The 18,044-nt window shown below is 50.1% G+C and overlaps 1 protein-coding gene across 2 annotated transcripts in view; it reads left to right on the top strand.

Moving 5' to 3' along the window:
- WDR33 (WD repeat domain 33) overlaps nt 1-18,044 on the top strand; it is a 1,115,698-nt gene that overhangs the window by 1,064,235 nt on the left and 33,419 nt on the right. For both annotated transcript variants that reach the window (XM_086944027.1, XM_086944028.1), the window contains 2 exons: nt 3,795-3,961; nt 4,051-4,143. In XM_086944027.1, coding sequence (XP_086800153.1) covers nt 3,795-3,961; nt 4,051-4,143 — 260 coding nt within the window. The remainder of the gene's footprint in view (nt 1-3,794; nt 3,962-4,050; nt 4,144-18,044) is intronic.

The following is an 18,044-nucleotide window of genomic DNA, read 5'->3' as shown; positions in this document are numbered from 1 at the left end:
TAGCTCCACACTGGGTGAAAAGATTCATGATTACTCAGCTATTTTGTCTACTTTTAGCGACCATAACCCGGTGGCTCTTACCATGATGGATCTGGTCGACAAACCGGAGTTATGTTATAGGAGGACGGATAAGTCAGATATACGTCCGGTGGATCAGGCCCGTAGAATTAGATGGTGTGGAGTAGTTCCCGGAGATTTTCACACCAATCTATTAACTAAGGTTGGAACAGAGATGCACTCCTGTATGAATGTGCAAGCGGGGGATACGGAGGTGTTAGAGGCATACATCAAAATTTGTACCCAAATATCCGATGACCTTAAACGTCCGGGCAAGGTGAAAGAGCTTGCTGGGGAAGTTGGTTCGACCACAACTGTTAGATAGCTCATCGAAATTTGATGGTGGCCTTGAAACATAACCCAGTGGATACGCCCGCTGTGGCGTCTCTAAGGAAAGTCTGCAAAGACGCCCTGGAAACCAGAAGACGAGAAATCAGAGACGAGGCCTTTGAAGAACTAACCACCACTGATGTTCTCAAAAATAGTTCCAAATTCTGGGCAGGGGTCAATAAACCTTTTTTCCATGATCCCTTTAACGGCCAATTAGATTGTGGAATACAGGAACAGGTATTATGTTCCTATTTTAAATCAGTCTATGAAGGGGATGACTCGGGGGTGTGGTTACATCCCTACCCATTGAGGATCCCTATACTTTATCGTGACAAAGACAGAGGTTGCAGAGGCCATCTGTAAGATGACAAGCAACAAGGCCCCCGGCCCAGATGGCGTTCCAGCCGACCTTTTTAAATCGGATGCCAAGACCTGGTCAAAGTTTTTATCCAATGTTTTTAACAGGGTTTGCAAATCTGGCATACCCGGTACATGGTCTGAATCTGTCATAGTACCCATTTTTAAAAAGGGAAATAGAGGGGAACCTAGTTGTTCTCGCCCCATCTCCCTTATTGACTCTGCTGTTAAAGTCCTCGGTCCGGTAGTTCTAGGTAAACTCACAGGATGGTTGGCTGATACAAATACCCTTTCGGGTTTGCAATTTGGGTTTAGAAAAGGGCGAGGCACAATCGATCAAAGCCTCAACCTCCAACTTTTAATTGGGAAGTACATAATTGCCAAAAGGGGCACTCTATATCTAGCCTTTATGGACCTTTCCTCGGCCTTTGACCGTGTGAATAGGTCCAAATTATGGATGATGCTCCTCCAATTGGGCGTGGATAAAAACATTGTGTACTTCCTTGCTGACCTCCATAGGGACCCATCGGCCACGGTTAGATACGACCGTAAGGGTAACTGCACAGGAAAGATCTGTATCGTCAATGGTGTTAGGCAGGGCTGCATTCTGGCCCCCCTACTCTTCACCTTATACATTAACGGTTTGGGCACTGTGCTAACGAAAGTGTGTAAGGACATACCGAGGGTAGGTAAGCGATCCATCCCGGCATTATTATATGCGGATGATGCCACTCTCCAAGCACGCACAGCAGTAGGGTTGCAATGTCTTTTAAATTAATTCATTCGCTGATTTTATGAAAGTGTTAGATCTTAGTGTCAATTTTTCAAAATCGCATGTAATGATTGTGGGCACCAAACCGAAAAGGATAAAAAGCTTGCATTGTGAAGGGAATGTCTTGTCTAGGATCTCTACTTTTCCATACTTAGGCGTCATTTTTGATGAAAAGTGCACATGGATGCCCCAAGTAGCAGCGAAACGTAACGTCTTCGCAAGATCCATTTTGGCTGTTTTGGGCTTTGCTCGAAAACTGGGAGTTAAACCACTGCAAGCTGTGTTTAAGATATGACACCAAATGTATTTCCCTGGCTATGTATAGAGCGGACCTTTGGGGGTTTAAGAACGTGAAGGCCATTCAGGTGGCTGAGGATAAGTTTTTGAAATCTGTCTTATCCGTCCCCCAATCCACCTCTGGGTATATTGTTCACCAGGAGTGTGGGGTGGGGTACTTGGAAGACCGTATAGCTATAGCCCCACTGTTGAAATGGATCTCAACCTGGTTGAACCCGGAGTTGGAGTTGAATCATGAAATACTCAGAGATTGCCTAGCCCTCGATTGTTGCCAGCATATCCCCTGGCTGAGTTATGTTAAAAAATTAGCTGTTAAATTGAGGCTGTTTAACTGTTTAACTCACCTAATAAATTAGTGAATGGGGATGTGAAATGGGTTAAAGACACTCACAAGCTTATGGTGTGTTCGGCCAGAGAGGACAAGGAGCTGGGCAAACCAACAGTAAGGGCTCATCAATTAATAAAAACTTTAGGATCAATTGAGCCATATTTGAGAATCGTAAATAATGTGAATCACCGATTCTTACTGACGAGATTCAGTTTGAATAAATTTCATCTTCTTTTTACTGAATCCTCAGGGTGGACTAGGGAGAAAGATTTGGGGATCTGTTCATGTGACAGCTTCTCTATAAAGGACACTGTGCACTTTGTAGAGGAGTGTGGCTCAATGCTTAGAGCGGCAGACCTTGATGCAGAGTTCTGACCAGGGACCAGGGTTCGATTCCCGCCTAGGTGGGTCTCGGGCTCATTAATTTCTCTGACCGGATATTCTCGTCTCAGTGCCTATTCAAATCATGGGTCCCACGCTGCAACTCTGGGCAATAGCTTGCTTTATCTCCACAATGGCCCCAACAGCGTGAGGGATGTCTGGTTTCACCATGGAGGTGCCCAGGAGTGGACACTTCACAAGGAAAGCCAGGAAGTGTTCCTGAGCGGTATGAGTACAAGCGCCGGGAGACCCCTGTCCGGGGTAGCTGTGCGCTATACAAGTACAACACATTTACACTTTATTTTTTTTTGGAGCATTTTCGCCCCATTCGCAAACGTTTTATCAGTCTACTTTTAATAGAGAAGTGCTTTACGCAAGTTTAACCAGCCCTTCTTTACTTGCAGCTGCTTTCGAATGTTTGGGAGATTTTCAATATAGACAACTTTTTGAGTGTAGCTGTAAGATTAAAAAGGAAAATCAAATGGAATTAATTATCATAGCGACAGGTGAACAAATGAATTCTGACTGAGTACTTTCTCTTTTTTATATGTTTTTAATGGACTCCCATATTAGCAATGATAATTTGCACTGTATATATTGATAATTGTTCTTTTTTATTAGTATTGATAACTTGTACTGTATAAATTGCCAATTTGCACTTTTTTATTGTATTCAAATGTGGCCTTGACATAATATGCTTAGTATAATTTTACGGTTTTTGGTATGAACCGAATAAGGTATTTTTGACTGACTGACAGTATTAATTGTGGCTTTGTTTGTGTAACCTCAATTAAGTGCTAAATCTAAACAATTTAAATTTCTGAAATTTTCTTGACTTCATGTGGTTAGATTATGGTATTTGATTTGAATTCTGCGTGTTCCAGAATTAGGGGACATGACCGGTCAGTGCAAGAGTAGTAATGTTAAAATTACCTGTATAAAGATGCATTTCATTTTCCTTACAATAACACACAAATTATCTAAAAACATATTTATTTTTTGTTATAGTACTCTTTATTCTGACAAGGCAATGGAGTTGAAATACATGAAAATGATTGAGGTGGTCTTTTGTAGAGAAGGGGTTGTATGTGTTCACTTGTATTAATGCTTGTGCAAATTCTCTTTTGAGTATGAAGCTATTTCAGTGCATTTAGCCCTAGATTTGTATAAACCATGTAAGAAAAGTTGAAGTGTCTGCATTTACTTAAGTTGAGCTGCTTGGAGCTTATTTTTAGATGTTTCCCAAGGATGATGATCTTTCTTTTTTTACAGCCTACGGAGAGGAGGACAGCAGAGGCATGACAGTCATGGCCCCAGGGGGAAAGACAACTTCTCCAGTCCTGAAAAATGTGGCTCTGATGAAACATATGATCCAAAAGATGAGCATCCTAGAGGAAGAGAAGGTTGTGGACGGTCGAGAACCCGTGGAACTCCTAGAGGTTAGTGACCCTGTATGCATAGGGTTGCACAGTATGTTAAGGTATTCTCATCTGAGTTTTCTCCATTAAACTGTGTGTTTGTCATGCAGGGGGCAGGAAGGGACTCCTTCCAACCCCAGATGAATATCCTCGGGTCGAATGCGGGCGGAAACCAGATTCCTGGGATGGAGGGAGAGAACCAGGTAAGAACCCAAATGTTTATGATATATGGCTGTCTATTAATATTATGAGATTTGTAAAGCACAACAGGTACTCTGAGTGTCCCAGCGCTAGATACCCGAGTGTGATCCCCAAATGACAGAGGTGGTAGAAGACAGAACCAACCAGCTAGGTCATAAGGAGTCCATTAACAGCTTATTAGATGCCATATTATGTTGTGTGCACATAGTCAGATGTAAGTAACCCTTGTTGGCCACAGAATAGTTAAATGCACTGCCTTCTGATCTTCTAAGTATAGGTTGTTTGGCAAATCTTTTTCAGAAATATTAAATCGTTGCAACATTAGCCAGTAGGTTATTGGTCAAATTGTAGAAATCCTGGTTGTTTTCTGGCATAGACTTATAGTGCGATTGCTTTGGGTCCATTTTCCTACAGATGTGTTAAAAGCTAGGGAGGGTTTTTGCTCAGCCTTTTATCAATTTGGAACTCCATGGAATTAATGTACTTGCAAATCATTTTAACCAATATTTAAAGATATCCTCGATGCCATGAATTTATAAAGCTACTTGCTCTAACAATGTGTTTTAACCCAAGCATGGGAGCCTGCAAACAGCGTGGCTGAAGTGCTCTCCATGCACACAATCCTCATTCTATTATCCTTTTTCCATGCAGACGTAGAAAACCTGTCCATTGCTGCTGAAGGCTGCCCTGTGTGCTTGGGAGTGATATCGGAGGAGAGTGGTGGCCGCTATGCCGGGTTCTTGTTAACCCCTTCCCCACATTCCCCCCCCCCCCCCCCCCCCCCCCCCCCCCTGGAGTTGCAGGGTTCTGTAAGGGGTGGGGTAGTGGACCAGTCCTGTGTGAGGAGCCCCTGGTTGGGCTCCTTTGGAAACTAATTTACAGCCTGTGGGCACAGCTGACCCCTCACATCAGCATGGTATGTGGTGATGTGTAGGGACTTCAGTTAGGGGACAGGTAACACAGCACATACCCTGGAGCGGTTGAGTCGATGGTTACTGAGGGAGTGTGGATTTAACAGACCCTCTACTGAGTTTTGCCTCCTGAGCACCTAGCAGAGCCTTAAGGTCTTGCAAATGTATCTGTGACTCTCCTACAGATGGGCAACAACCTTTGGCTGAAGCATCAGGTTTCCATTCGTCCTGTGGCCTTTTCTCAGCGGTGTGCTACAGCTGAGTGGGCCCCACAGGACTGAATGACTTCTGCAGCCAGAAACTCACCAAAGATCTCCTCCCAAGTGGAGTAGCCAGTGAACCTGCTCACTGGTTAGAGGCGGCAGACCCGAGAGCAGAGCACGGCCCGGGACCAGGGTTCGATTCCCGGCACGGCAGGTTTCTGGACCAGGGTCAGCGGACTCGATAATTCTCTCGCCTCGGTGCCCACTCTGATCAGCGATCACACTCGGCAACTCTGGGCATTAGCTTGCCTCATCTTCACTAACGGCCCCACCAGACCGCCGGGGATGCCTGGTCTCACCCTGGAGATACCCATTAAGGGACCATCTCTCAGGGAAGCCAGGAAGGGTTTCGCAGCGGTCGAAGCGCCTTGGGACCCTCCGGGTAAGTAGTGTGCTATATAAATGCCTATACATACATACATACATACATTGTTGTCTGGTGTAATGGCGTTCAATGGACATCTTCCTTTTGCCAGCCCACTCCCAGTGCCTTGGGCCCTTTCCGGGGTACCACACCTCTTGCCTAGGCCTTTGTCATCAACAATTCACACACAGCGATGAAGAGGACACTGTTTCAGTACTACCTCCAGTGTCACGCCTAATTCCTGTGGACTGACCACTATCGGGTCTTCATTCTCTTCCTCTCTCTCAACCACAACACCACCCCATACAATATCTGTCTCACCTTTCAGTCAAAGTAGACTGTTTGGTAACAACGCAAGGGGAGGTGGACACACAGGAGGACGCAGAGGCAGGAGTCAGACAACAACCCTGGCATCTTCGGTGAAGACGGCGTCGACATGGCAAAAAAAGCTGGCCCCTTCGAGGCACTGAAAGCATCCATTTCATCTGAGTCAGAAGGAAGAACAGGAGCTAGGTGCCTCACAGCCACAGATGAAGAATCCAGCTGTAAGAGTAGTTGTCACACATAACTTAGTCTAGCAAAACGGCCTTGAGTTGAGGCAGAGCACTGCTTCCAAAGGGGTGTGGTGTCGGCCCTTTGCCTAAAAAACAACCAGCCTGGGCAGCCACAGCCTTCGGGCTATAGACCTCACTGACCAAAGCCTTCAGAGTCGATGACGTGCCATCCTCCAGGCATTGTCCAGCTTGTCCATCAAGCCCAAAGATCTACAGAAACAGCATGTCCCAACAAAGCTGAGGGTCCTCTAGGACCTGCTCAGAGGCGTCGGAAGACACCATTCTCCAGGAGGAGCTGTATGCTTGGCAGAAATGCCTATTTGTCCATGCACCAAGCTAACCCCTAACCTAAAAGAGACTTGGCACAAAAGAAGAAGCTCTCCTTTGAGGAGAACATTGCTTTGGAGTCTCCTTCTGCTCCTAAGCCCAAGAGACCCAGGACAGGGGCACCAGCCTCTCTCTGTTGCTCCTCCACCCCCTCCTCCACTGCCACCTCCTCCTCCGCCACCCTCCTCCTCCACTGCCACCTTCACCACCAATGCATTCCTCTCCTCATCAGTGCTCCCACCCCACTTACCTTATGAGGATAGCAAAAAACCAAATATATCCTGAGCTTTAATCCGCATAAATAAATGACCTTGTTAAATCAGAACAAAACAGACGATCTTCTTTTCAGTCCTTCATTTATTCTTCAGTTATATTCCAAACTTGGTCCTAGCCAACACGTGTTTCATCTGTCTTGGTGACAACCACAGACTTCGTCAGGGCTAAAATGTTACAAAACAGGTAAAAATTACCTCCAGTTCAAAAATGAATTTTAACTCAAATACATAGTCAAAATCCACCAAATCCAAACCTTACACCTTAATGATAGAGGGTGTGAATATACAAAGGAAAACTAAAGAGTGCAAACAGCTTAACTAAGAAAAAAAAGTGGCAGATGCAAATTGAAGTGAAACAGTCAACCGAGTGCAAAAATAGTAGCACGCCACCATTGTTTAATGTGATATCCTACTGCATTTATGACGCAAGTGGGAATAAAGACAAGTGTATCACATATAAAAAGAAAAGAAGCTTTTGCATCGGGTGAGCACCAGAAACCGGAAGAGGTTATGAGCATTCCACGTGCGACTGGGAGAAAGGCTACTGAAACCAAAAAACTCACCTATTAAGAAATGGGACTCTGTATCTAACAAAAAGCGAGTAAATCGTTTATAGCGATGGAAAAAGTTCCCAAAATCAACGTATCTGTTGGAAAAGTGATAATAAAGTGGTCAACAAGATTCTATCCTCTCTATAGCGAAGGGACTGTGTCAAAGAACCATCTGAAAGAGACACATTAGTGATAGATTCCTTACCTTAGAATATCCCCAGGCGTCAGACTGGATCCGGAAATTTTTTGCGTAGCAGTACCCTTGCGCGTCTCTAGGCGTCGTCTGCGGCTCCGCGTCCGTCTGCGTCGTAGGCGCCCTGATGACGTCGCCGGAGTACTTAGACGCCGCCTCCGCGTGCTAACGTCAGTTCTTTTTTCCGCGCCACCAGCGCAGATCTGGAAAAATTGTACCTTAGTCACTTTTTGACTAAACTTTTTTGATCCCTTTTGATCATTTTTCTTGAGTCTAACAACTCCGGCCAGTGCCGATTGGGATGCCAGGTTTCAAGCCAGTCGGTGTCTACCGACCACGACGACAAGACCTGCTCCGACTGCCGGGACCTGACTTCGAAAGCTAGGCGGGAGCGGTCCCGCAAGCGGCTCAAACTCCGGCAGTCGGCCCCGCGCCGCAAGAGGTCCCCGTCCGGAGGGAGGTCGAGGGACCGGTCGCGGGAAAGGAGCCATCAGAGCTCCGGGAGTCGACATCACTCCTCCGGGTCCAAGTCGTCAGGTAAGCACAAGAAGTCGAAGAGGTGTCATCGCTCTTCCGACTCCCCCCTGATGCTCGCGCGACGCGGCTTGGGGTTCGGGTGACACGCCCACACGGCTCCGTCGGAGTTGCAGGCGTCGCTGCCTGCTCCACACCCTCCTGTCCCTGGGCAGCACGCGACTCAGGAGGAGGTCGAGCGCTTCCTCAAGAAGGGCAAAGGGGGCCTACGACCTATCTTGGATCTACGGAACGTCAACGGCTTCCTCCGGAAGGAGAAGTTCAAAATGCTGACACTGGCGCAGGTCCTAGCTGCCCTGGACCCAGGAGACTGGATGGTAGCGTTGGACTTGCAGGACGCTGATTTCCACATCCCCGTCCTGCCGGCCCACCATAGCTACCTGCGGTTCACCATAGGCCACGAGCACTTTCATTTTACCGTGCTCCCCTTCGGCCTTACCAGCGCCCCAAGGGTGTTCACAAAGGTGATGGCGGTGGTCGCAGCTCATCTGCACAGGTTAGGGGTTTCAGTCTTCCCCTACCCCGACGACTGGTTGTTGAAGGCGGGCTCGCCCCAGACAGTCGTCAGCCACCTCCAGACTACGGCAGACCTCCTGCACCAGCTGGGGTTTTCCATAAATGTGCCAAAGTCACACCTGTGCCCCTCTCAGAAGCTCCTCTTCATCGGAGCGGTTCTCGACTCGGCGCAGTTTCGGGTTTATCCACCCGAACAGCGGGTCCGGGATATTCAGGCTCTGATTCCACTCTTTCAGCCTTTATCCCGGGTCTCGGTCAGGTTGACGCTGCGGCTTCTGGGGCTGATGGCCTCCTGCATCCTTCTGGTGCATCACGCCCGGTGGCGGATGCGGGCTCTGCAGTGGGACCTGAAGTTTCAGTGGGCCCAGCATCAGGGCAACCTGTCCGACCATGTCCTGATCTCGGAGGGCACTGCGAGACAGCTGCAGTGGTGGATCACGGACCGCGATTGGGTCAGCGGCAGATCCCTCTCTCTTCCCCAACCGGAGTGCGTGGTTGTGACGGACGCGTCCTTCCAGGGCTGGAGAGGCCACATGGGAGAGGCGGAGATCAGAGGCCTCTGGTCTCCGGCGGAGTCCCGGCTCCATATCAACCTTTTGGAGCTGCGGGTGATTCGTCTAGCACTGAAGACATTCCTCCCCTATGTCAGGGGGAGTGTAGTGCAGGTGTTCACGGACAACACCACCGCCATGTGGTTCTGCAACAAACAGGGCGAGGTGGGGTCGTGGACCCTATGCCAAGAGACTCTGCTCCTCTAGCAGTGGCTGGAACATCAGGGCGTGACCCTGGTGGTTCAACACCTGGCAGCTTCTCTGAACGCCAGGGCGGACGTACTCAGCCGCCGGTGCATGATGGATCACGAATGGCATCTGAACTCGTACGTGTCGCAAGGTCTCTCTGCAGTGGGGAGAGCCTTGGTTAGATCTATTCGCCACCGAAGAGAACGTGCAATGTCATCAGTTCTGCGCGTTGGAATTTCCAAGGCGGCACTCGCTCGGAGACGCTTTTCGTCGCGAGTGGAGTTGCGGTCTGTTGTACACCTTTCCACCTATACCACTTCTGCCCAGAGTGCTGAAGAAGATCAAACGCGACCGGGCCCAAGTCATCCTTGTGGCTCCGGACTGGGCTCGAAGGTACTGGTATCCCGAGCTACTCAGTATGTCAGTCGATCCCCCGGTTTGACTGCCTCTTCAGGAGGACCTTCTGTCGCAGCAGCAGGGGACGGTCCTCCACCCGAACCTGTCCAGTCTCCACCTCCATGCTTGGAGATTGAGCGGCAACAGTTGAGGCCATTAGACTTTCCTCCTGAAGTCTGTAATGTCATTCTGGCAGCCAGGCGTCCCTCCACACAGTCGGTATACGTCTGCAGGTGGAACAGATTTGTGGCATGGTGCACAGCAAAGGCTGTGGATCCACTTAATGCCCCTCTTTCTGAGGTTCTCCTCTTTCTTCTTTTCTTGCCCAGCGGGGATCGGCTCTGGGCACTATCAAGGGCTACCTTTCTGCCCTTTCAGCCTTCTTGAGGTTTCCTGATCAGCCTTCTTTGTTCAAGTCCCCCATTGTCAACAGATTCTTAAAGGGCATCGCTCATATGTTCCCTCCTGTTCCTTTCGTGATGCCCCAGTGGGACTTGAACCTGGTTCTAACTTACTTGATGTGCGCTCCCTTTGAGCCGCTTCATAACTGTCCTCTACGTCTTCTTACACTTAAGACTGCTTTCCTGGTTGCCATCACCTCTGCCAGGAGAGGGAGTGAGCTCCAGGCTCTTTCCTCTAAACCTCCCTTCATTTCTCTCCATCCGGACAAAGTTGTGTTGCGTGCAAAACCCTCTTTTCTGTCCAAGGTAGTCACAGCCTTCCACATCGGGCAGTCCATAACCTTGCCCACCTTCTTTCCGCCTCTGCATCCCTCGAAAGAGGAATAGAGGCTCCACCGTCTGGACCCAAAACGTGCGCTCTCTTACTATCTGGATCGCACACGCCAGTTCCGGGTGGATGACCAACTCTTTGTTGGTTACGTGTGCGCTAAGAAAGGACGGGCAGTGCACAAGCGGACCATCTCTTGGTGGATCGTGTTGTGCATCCAAGTGTGTTACTCTTTGGCTAAGAAGGAACCTCCTGTTGGGCTCCGGGTCCACTCCACTCGGGCCACGGCTACTACTACTGCCCTGGGCCGGGAAGTCGCCTTGCAGGACATCTGTCAGGCAGCTACGTGGGCCTCGCTGCACACGTTCGCGAGGCACTACTTCCTGGACAGCCAAGTCTGGAGGGATGGCTTCTTTGGCCGTTCTGTCCTCCAGGACTTTCTGGTGTGATTATTGGTTCGCAGACCCATCACTGGGGTTGGTATTGCTGGGGTATCTATTCTAAGGTAAGGAATCTATCACTAACGTGTCTCTTTCAGATGCACAAGTTACTACTTGTGTAACGATATATCTGTAAGAGACATTAGTTAGTGATAGATTCCTTACCGACCCACCCATCCTCCCCGTTCTGCGAACCGATATCTAGGGTTAAGGTCATCCCCTTTCAGGGCCCTAGTTTCAATGGCACCAGTGTTGGTTTTTAACATGGCTCTGCGTTTCTGGCGCGGAAAAGCTGTGTCTAAGAACTGACGTCAGCACGCGGAGGCGGCGTCTAAATACTCCAACAACGGACGCAAAGCCGCAGATGACGCCTACCGACGCGCAATGGTACTGCTACGCAAAACATTTCCGGATCCAGTCTGACGCCTGGGGATATTCTAAGTTAAGGAATCTATCACTAACTAATGTCTCTTACAGATATATCGTTACACAAGTAGTAACTTGGACATTAATGCCAAAGGTACTGGGTTGAAAGTGTACTCTCATCAAAAAATGCATCATATATTGCAAAGTTAAAAAGGCACAACGTTGGGGGCGTGGCTTAGCCAGCGAACATGGCGGTCGTGTAGAGCCGGAGCTCCGACCAGCCGATCACCATCCTTACTTAAATATCCTAGCCCTAGCCGATTGACGAGGCTCCCTACGCACTGTTCTCTTCCTGAACTCAGGGGCACTTGAAATCCGAAGCCGGGACCTCCTGCGCTGCATCCTGAGGCTGTGAGGTGCCCCGGAGAAGAACCGCGTGGCGGGCTGGTTGCTGCGGCCTGCGAAGCCGGGGCCTCGATTTTCGGAGTGTCCCGCCGGACGCCAGGGGCCGTGCCGACAGTTGCTGGGGCGCCCGAGCTGAGTGCCGCTGGAGTGTCGGCGCTGCTGCAGGTCGACGGCTCCGGGCCCTTGGAGAGGAGCTCCCCGCCAGACGGCGCTGCGGGCGGCAGCTGCGGAGTGGGCTTGGCAGATCCCGGCGACGTGAAGAGCCGGGAAGCACAGCCGCCATCTTTCACCACGAGGCGGGCCGCCATTGGCGTGGAGAGAGCTAAGCTGCCCTGACGAGCGGCTGCCAGGGACCTGGCGAGGGATTGCCGCAGAGCCAGGTCAGAGTGGTGCCCGGTGGAAAGACAGGCGGGGAGGTCGTAGTGCCACTTTGCCCTATCGGGGGTCGAGTCGGGCCCCGGGCTCCTGTTGGCCCGCATCCTTGAACCACGATCCACCGGGCCCGACGGTGGGCCGTGAGTGATCCCGGGTCCGCATGCTTCTACTTGGAGTTCCTGGGGAGCTGGCTTGGTGATGACTGTTCTTCACGCTTCGCAGAGAGTGACCTATTCCAGAGGGTCGCCATCTTGTTGCGAAGTACCCGGTGGCGGGTGGCACCGGTTGGGCGGCCTCCACTGGGAACGGCGGGTGGAAGGCCCCTCGTCACATCACCATGACACGAGGTGGAAGTGGCAGCCAGGGCAAACAGGGCCCCATCGATAAATTTACTGAAGCCGCTGGTGCGAAGGGGGCGCAATCCCCGGTGCCGGACAATGCTGCACTCTTGGCCGCGATCACGCAGTCCAGGGATGTCCTGGACGCCAAAATTGGGGCAGTGGGCTCCGACATTATGCTCCTTCGGCAGGACCTGCGAAACGCCGTGGAACGCATAACGGGCGCGGAAACGCGCATTTCGGCCGTTGAAGATGACATGACTACCCTGAAGAAGAGGGTCGTCGCCCTTGAGAGGACGCAGAAGGGGTTGGTGGCGAGAGCGGAGGAGGCGGAGAGTCGTGCCAGGCGCAGTAACCTTTGCTTCCTGGGATTCCCGGAGGACTGCGAAAAGGGCAATGCTGAACGCTTTCTTACACAATGGCTGGAGGGATGGATTGTCGGTTTCCAGATTGGACCCAACAAACCTTGACAAACGCAATCCACGCAGGAGATAAAGATTGGCTTCAGTGCAGACCAGCAAGGTCTGTGGCGTTTCTCCTTTGTAGGGAAGCTGGAGCAAGCCTGGAGTAACCAGGAAAGCAAGTTAGATGAAAAAGGAAGTCTTCAGGGGGCTCACTAGCCAACGGACTAGGAACCGGGAAGATGCGTCGAGCTGCAATGCAAGAACGGGACACTCGTGGAGTGTGGAGGCCTGAGCTTCGGTGCAAATGGTGTTTGGGTCTGTGGCTTCTCCTACCCCAATGCACAACTGCGAGATACCCCTGGAGTTGATGCAGTTAGCAAAATGCAGGATGTCCAGGAGTTCCGGTCTCTCGTGTCCGCCACGGGTCTCAGCTTTGCTGTGGATGTGGGTCGGGGTCAGAGATGTCTGGAAGTCCGTGTCCTGTGTCGCAGATTCTTCAGGATCTGGCGGGAGCCTTGAAAATGCAGACTAAAGTTGCTGTTGGTGCCTGTTTGCACATGGTGGTCACTCCTTGACCACAAGGGAGATGTCTTCCGTCTTCCCGTCGAAATGGAATGTCGAAGGTCCAGGATATGTCTTTCAAAGATTCGTCCAGGGTAATCTAAAGTCCTAGGGACACAACTCCTATACTTATACTCAGTGTAGGGGTTGGACTACCTGGCAGGTCCCTCCTATGGGTGGACCTTGGAAGGGGGTGGTTACACCCCTTTCCCTTTGTCCAGTTTCGCGCTGGGGCTGAGTGCCCCAGCAACTGCTTTGAACCGGGCTATGCATGAAGCACCTTGTGTGCCCCAGGCAGTGTCTGGAAAAGCATTTGCTGAATGCAGCCCTCCCTGCCCCAATACACTGCAGCCTGTCTGGGGAGGTGCTAGCACCACCCTGGACAGGAAACCTATTGTCCAGGCCTCCCCTGCCGGAGTTTCTTCCAGCATTAGGAGGTCAGACTCGTGTCTATGGCAGCAGCATCCATGTTGTGATGCTGAGGCTCTGTTTAACTTTAACCGGGTTTACCAGTAACTACATGTCTTCTCCCTCTAGAGGGGTTTAATGCTACAGCCGCCGCCAGGACTGGCGGGGGTAGTATTCCAAACTGTTTGACACCTTACACGACATGTTTTGATAAAGCCAAACCAACGTTGGCATTAACCGCGAGGATTATAATGCACTTAAGAGTATATGGTATGGCTATATCATAGAACAGCTATAAGGAGATGGTTCCACATAAAACCAAGCACTCTACCTCCAGGATTGTCGAGGCCTACCATAGGAGTGGTGTGTGTGTATGTATATATATATATATATATGTATGTATATATATATATATATCTATATATATATATATATATATATATATATATTCCATATATAGTTATATAGTCCGTTCTTTTCTGCTCAGTAATTGCACAGTTGTCATTTATATTTAATTACTGCTGTACCTGCATGTCCTAGAATCCGCATAAGAAAGACGAGTGTCTTTGAAAAGTCCTTTGCCAGCAGTATAATCATAAACCTTTTGGCTGGAACTCCATGCCTTATTAGTTGACAAACTGCTGGCGGGTCCCACTCCTTTCAAATATAATCCACCAAAAGACGTCCGCATGGAGAATGGACCACAACAAGGCAGTCACGGCGCATGGGCGCGGACAACCTCCATAAACATCCAACAACAGCTTCTAATCAAATAGAGGCGCGCCGGACACCAGATTCGTTGGAATTAACAGGTTCTTTATTCTGCAAAATGACAGCCAAATAATGCTTTTCCTGACACGTTTCAGCTACATCGGTAGCCTTGTTCACAGGTGAGCCATCATCAATGGATTTGTGGCGCGAACACGTGATTTATACGCCCTTGTCAGACTACAATGTTTTCTCATAGTCGCCAACATCCTACAAATTCCATCATGCACTTTGAAAGCAGTTCTCGTCATTTTTAAATTGAAAGCTAAATGTTCACTTCCTTGTTAAAAAACTGATGTTTTAGCATTGAAACGTTAAACAGAGTTCTTTCAAAGTCCGTTCTTTTCTGCTTAGTATTTGCACAGCTACACACAAACTGGCAAACACAGACTGACAAACACAACCATGCATACACACTGCCAGATTAACAAACAGACAACATAGAAACTGCCAAACAGATACAGAGACTGGCAAACACAAGCATACACACACACACTCAGGCAAACACACAGCCATACCAACAAAAAAGACAACACGCAGACTGAGAAACAGACACTGATAAATAAAAGTATACATATCAGGCAAGCAAACTACCACAGGAACACACCAATGGACGGACTAACACATGGACTGGAAAACACAGAGACAGATGCGCAAACAGAAGTACATAGTTACACACAGTCACACACACTCACCAACTGGCGGGTAGACAGAAAAACATGCAGAGATTGACTATCACGGTTATACAAACGCAGAGAGTGGCCACAAGAGACACATTAAATTAACAAACGTATAAGCGCACAAGTGCACTCAAGCCCATTAGCAAAAGACCCTCTTCACCCACAGAGAAACGTGCAAAGTCTTAAAACACAGACTCATAGACACACAAGCACTTAGAAACACTGTCTGATTGGCCGATAGTTACACACAGACTGACGAGCATGGACATACAGACTTATAAACAAAGAAAATGACAGCCTCACAAACACACTTCTAGGTGTACTGACTAACAGCCTGAACGGATGCACATAAACGCACAAATCGACACCCAAACTAACATATAAGAGCATGCAAACATGCAGTTCAGAAGTACTTACCCACAGTAGTACCACAGAATAAGGCATAAGCACGCAGATGCACAGATACAAACAGGCTCTAACATGCGCACACAAGCACATGTACACATTTAGGCACACAGAAGCACACATGTAAATTGATAGAAAACAAAACTCACAAGTACACATATATGCATAGACACACACAACACGTGCCCCACTATACCACCAAGAGACGCACAGACACTTGTAGAAGTGCTCATTTGAACATTATTATTCAACACGCAGGCAGAAAGTACACACCCACAACACACAGTGAAACAGACAGAAATACACTGAGCTCTAATCCGTTCCCACGGTTCTCTCGCCTCCTTCCTGTGGCCCTAATGGCTCCTGTTTACGTTGCCTGTCAGACTCCTCGATGAATGGCCTGCACTCTCCAGGCCAGGGCTCAAGCTTGCCCCTGACCGTGACTCTTGCCTCCACACCTTATTAGTCTCACACTGAGCCCTGGCCCTCTGCTTCCATTTGTCACGCTTGCCTCTGGAGGGGAGGTAGAGAGTGCAGACTCCAGCTCTAGAGGCTGAAAGGCCCTATAGTCTGAGCCCACCCTTAACCTCCGAGGCGTCCCCTGGAACCTAAAGGTGAGCAGACTGAACGTCCTTATCCATAAACAACTGATACATGATCACACATGTCAGAGGAGGTTTGTTTTCATCTGGCTGAGAGCGGATGAGGACAACTCCAAAGCGGATTGCTGATCAGTGGTGTATGGCAAAATGATGCCCCCCGCCCCTAAGCAGAAGGTGGGAGGGCCCCCCGAGCCCCGGTCACTGTGCACAAGGTGGAACCAATAAAGTTTGGGGGTGCCTACTTAGGCATACCACTGTAGAGACTACAGTTAATGGGTGGCTTTATTCACGATTGCAGGGCTCTGCTTATCAAACTGGCTGGTGAATCCCCCAATACTGCGCCCTCGTCGGAGGAGCCCTGAACATGGCCACAGGCCAGATGCGGCTCTCCTCTGATGTCTGTAAGTGAAGGCGGTGACGGTACAGCGAGGCGCCATAGCTCAGCCTGACATAAGGGAGAGCCATCCGTCTTTGAGGCTAATAGAAGCAGGGCACTGACGTCTGGTCCTGCCTACCAGGTGAGAAATACGTCACAGCCCCTCCGGGTGGCAGGGTCACTAACCCTCGCCCTTCCGACACGGGTCAGACTAGGAAATGGCCTCAACCTTCATTTGGCAAACCTGTATTTAGCAAGTGAGCTTTCTCCCATCTCTGCCCGCCCGACCCCCGCCTCCTCTCAGAGACAACTGGAAGACAAGAGGAGACAACGGGTGCAGCAGAGGGGTGAGCTGAGACTGGCCGGGGAGCCTTCTGCCTCTAAGTGTCCGTGGGTGCAACCCACACAGGGCAAAGCAGGCAACAGGGAAACGAAACAGGGGGGTACATGTCTTCCGGCAGCCGCCGGTATCCCGAGTCCCAGGGCTGCAGCGCCGCGGGCTCCGGGGCATGTGCCATGCTGTCCCGGGGCAGAGCTAAGCACTAGACTAGATGGGTGGTAGACACGAGGGCAGAACCTGGCAGGGGCAGGGCACAGGAGGGAATAAAAACAAGAAAAACGGCACTCACTGGCTGTTTGGGGAGGCGGCGGCTCCTCTCTGCCGCGGGCAGGGCTGCTGGGCTTCTCCGGTCGGCAGCGGCTGGGGACGAGCTTCTTCTCCTTGCCGGGCAGGAGCGCGGGGAGACCTCCCGTCCGCTTCCTGCCTAGCCCACTGTACTTCCGGGTCGCGGCTACGATTTTCGGGTGTCCTGGGCTGCGGCGGTAATGCGGGGCTGATGAGGGGTAGGCTCCCTCTTTAATTTAAATAAACAGCAGGGTGAGCACCCGATGGGGGGGATCCCCACGCCGGGACTTCTTCCGGCAGCTGCGGTGGTCGGGCAGAAATGGCTGCCTCAAAGCTTCCGAAATTTTTCGGATTTGGGGGCGTGTTTTGCTGTCCTGAGTGACGGACGACGTCACGAGCTAAAGAACAGCAAAACTTACGCCCCCGAATCCGAAAAAGATGGGGCTTGTTTGGAGTGACTCACTTCTTTTCCAATGGCTGGCCTCTGTTTAGGCAGCCAGCCAATGGAAGCGAACGGAGCTGAGAGGCGGGTCTAAACTGCCCTACTAAGTAACATTAAATCTCCGGACTGGAAGCTGCTTCGCAGCTTAACGGTCCCGAGACCTAAAAAGTGGGGGTAACCATATAGTCAGATATCCACCTTCCTACATAGGAGACGTTGGTAGAGCTGGATTTGCAGGACACTTGATTTCATATTCCCATCCTGTGGACCAATACGTGCTCACTGTGGTTCAAGGTGGGCCAAGAACATTTTCTTTTCAGTTTTCCGTGCCCCTTTTCAGGCTCACCAGTGCCCC

The sequence above is a fragment of the Lissotriton vulgaris genome, chromosome 11, assembly GCF_964263255.1.
Source record: "Lissotriton vulgaris chromosome 11, aLisVul1.2, whole genome shotgun sequence".
Lineage (NCBI taxonomy): Eukaryota > Metazoa > Chordata > Amphibia > Caudata > Salamandridae > Lissotriton > Lissotriton vulgaris.
This window is presented reverse-complemented; position numbering and strand designations above follow the sequence as displayed.